The 1,762-nt window shown below is 39.3% G+C and overlaps 1 protein-coding gene across 1 annotated transcript in view; it reads right to left on the bottom strand.

Annotated features, from left to right (window-relative positions):
- cfap263 (cilia and flagella associated protein 263) overlaps window positions 1–1,762 on the bottom strand; it is a gene marked incomplete at its 5' end in the record, with an annotated part of 5,225 nt that extends 3,463 nt beyond the window's left edge. Inside the window, 3 exon segments of the mRNA XM_032524719.1 lie at window positions 55–216; window positions 430–568; window positions 1,342–1,762. Coding sequence (XP_032380610.1) covers window positions 55–216; window positions 430–568; window positions 1,342–1,406 — 366 coding nt within the window.

Here is a 1,762-nt window from a genome sequence, read left to right as displayed (position 1 = left end):
AGATCGCGATTTTATAACGATTAATCGTGCAGGCCTACGAGGGTGTATCAAAACCTTGTAGTTGTCCTGAATTTTCTCATGTCTCTGTTTGAGTTTCTCCTGGTCCTGTCGTGTCTCTGTTACTTCGGTCTGTGCCACATAGAGTTTTTGTTCCAAAGTCAGCTGATGGGAGTGATCTGAAATGTTGGACCGGGACCTCCGCCTCCGTCCACGACCCTGCCAAGGTACACACACGTACACAGATTGAGCTTTCAGGAGTACAGTGCAGAGAGATCATCTGTCCAGGGAACATAATTAGAATCAGGACTGCCTCCGAGATTGTTACAGAAAGGGTCGCAAATATGTAGCATGTTTTGTCATTTTTTTTAACCTAAAAAGTAATAGAGTAATCCTGTTTTTGTGAGGATTGGGTCACTGGGTAGCACTTACCCCGCCCTCCAGCTGGGATGCTCCTCCTGCTGTTCCTGGACCATCTTCCCCAGCATGGGACCCCAGGTCCTGAGGGTCCATGCGGCCGATGAACCGTTCAAACATGTCGATCTCTGCCAGAAGGGCTGCATTGGAACATCTTGGTGGAAGTGAATATCAACAACTTTAAAGTCAACTAGCTAAAGAAACAGCTGCAACTCATTCCTGCTCATGCAAAGACAGTTTAAAGTAATAATAAAAATTGGTATCATGGTTGTAAAAGTTTTTTAAAAGTTAGGGGAATGTAACAAAAGAACGTTTGGGGAACGTTCATCAACCAAAACCGAACGTTCCCAGAACGTTCTTTGAACCAAAATTGTTAGCTGTATTTGCTTAAAGCTAAAAGCTGAATTGCTTCAGCTCCTCATTTATCTAGTATTGCTTATCTTAATATGCAGTAACGTTAGCTAAAGTTAGATAACGTTAGTTAAAGTTGCTTAACGTTAGTAGCTAGCTACGTAGACTCACTGTATAAAATAGGTTAGTGGATACAATACAAAAAAAAACTAACGCTAACGATACAAATTTGCTTATTTTAACATGTCACATTGTGATGTCACATCATAATATAACGCTACCTTACCTAATTTAAAGTATGTGACTTTACTCTTAAATAGCTAGCTAGCTAGCTAGCTAACAGGTCTAGGACACAGATAGCTAGCTAGTTAGATATGCTTTTACTAAAGTTAACTAACTAACTAGCTAACGCTAACGCTAGTAGTATTTAACTGCTTACCCTATTGCTAAATAACCGAACTAGCGTTAGCGTTAGCTATGTTAGCCTTAGCGGGCAACGTTAGCAGGCTGCGCAAAAATAGGTAAGCTAATAAAATCATATTTAGTTTGACAAACTTTAATCTTTATTTTAATTACTTTAGTTCTTCGAGTCGGTTGTTGAGTTCTTGTGTGACATATTTGCCGTTTTGTTCATCCTCCATGGTTGCTAGGGTACACTGAACCTTAGCAGTGGTTGCTAGGGCTGGTGTTGCCTTCAGGTGTTTGCGTAAACCTCTGTAATCTGCCAATTTAGCTAAAAATAAATACAGAAAAGAAGAAAGCTTGATTTTAATTTTCACAATAACAACACTAATTCAACTTATAATAGTAAACCTATAGAAACATTGGCGTAAAGCGTATAACGTTAGATTGAAATCACTTTTCCTCTTTTTTCTCTTCAAACTGTTCCCACTTCCCTCCCAAATCGTGATGAGACAGCAAACTATCATGACGTATTACCTCATTCTCAATAACTGAATGTATAAAATATGAAGAAGCGTGTTTTTCTTCTAGAGGC

Source organism: Etheostoma spectabile, chromosome 8 (genome assembly GCF_008692095.1).
Source record: "Etheostoma spectabile isolate EspeVRDwgs_2016 chromosome 8, UIUC_Espe_1.0, whole genome shotgun sequence".
Classification (NCBI taxonomy): Eukaryota; Metazoa; Chordata; class Actinopteri; order Perciformes; family Percidae; genus Etheostoma; species Etheostoma spectabile.
This window is presented reverse-complemented; position numbering and strand designations above follow the sequence as displayed.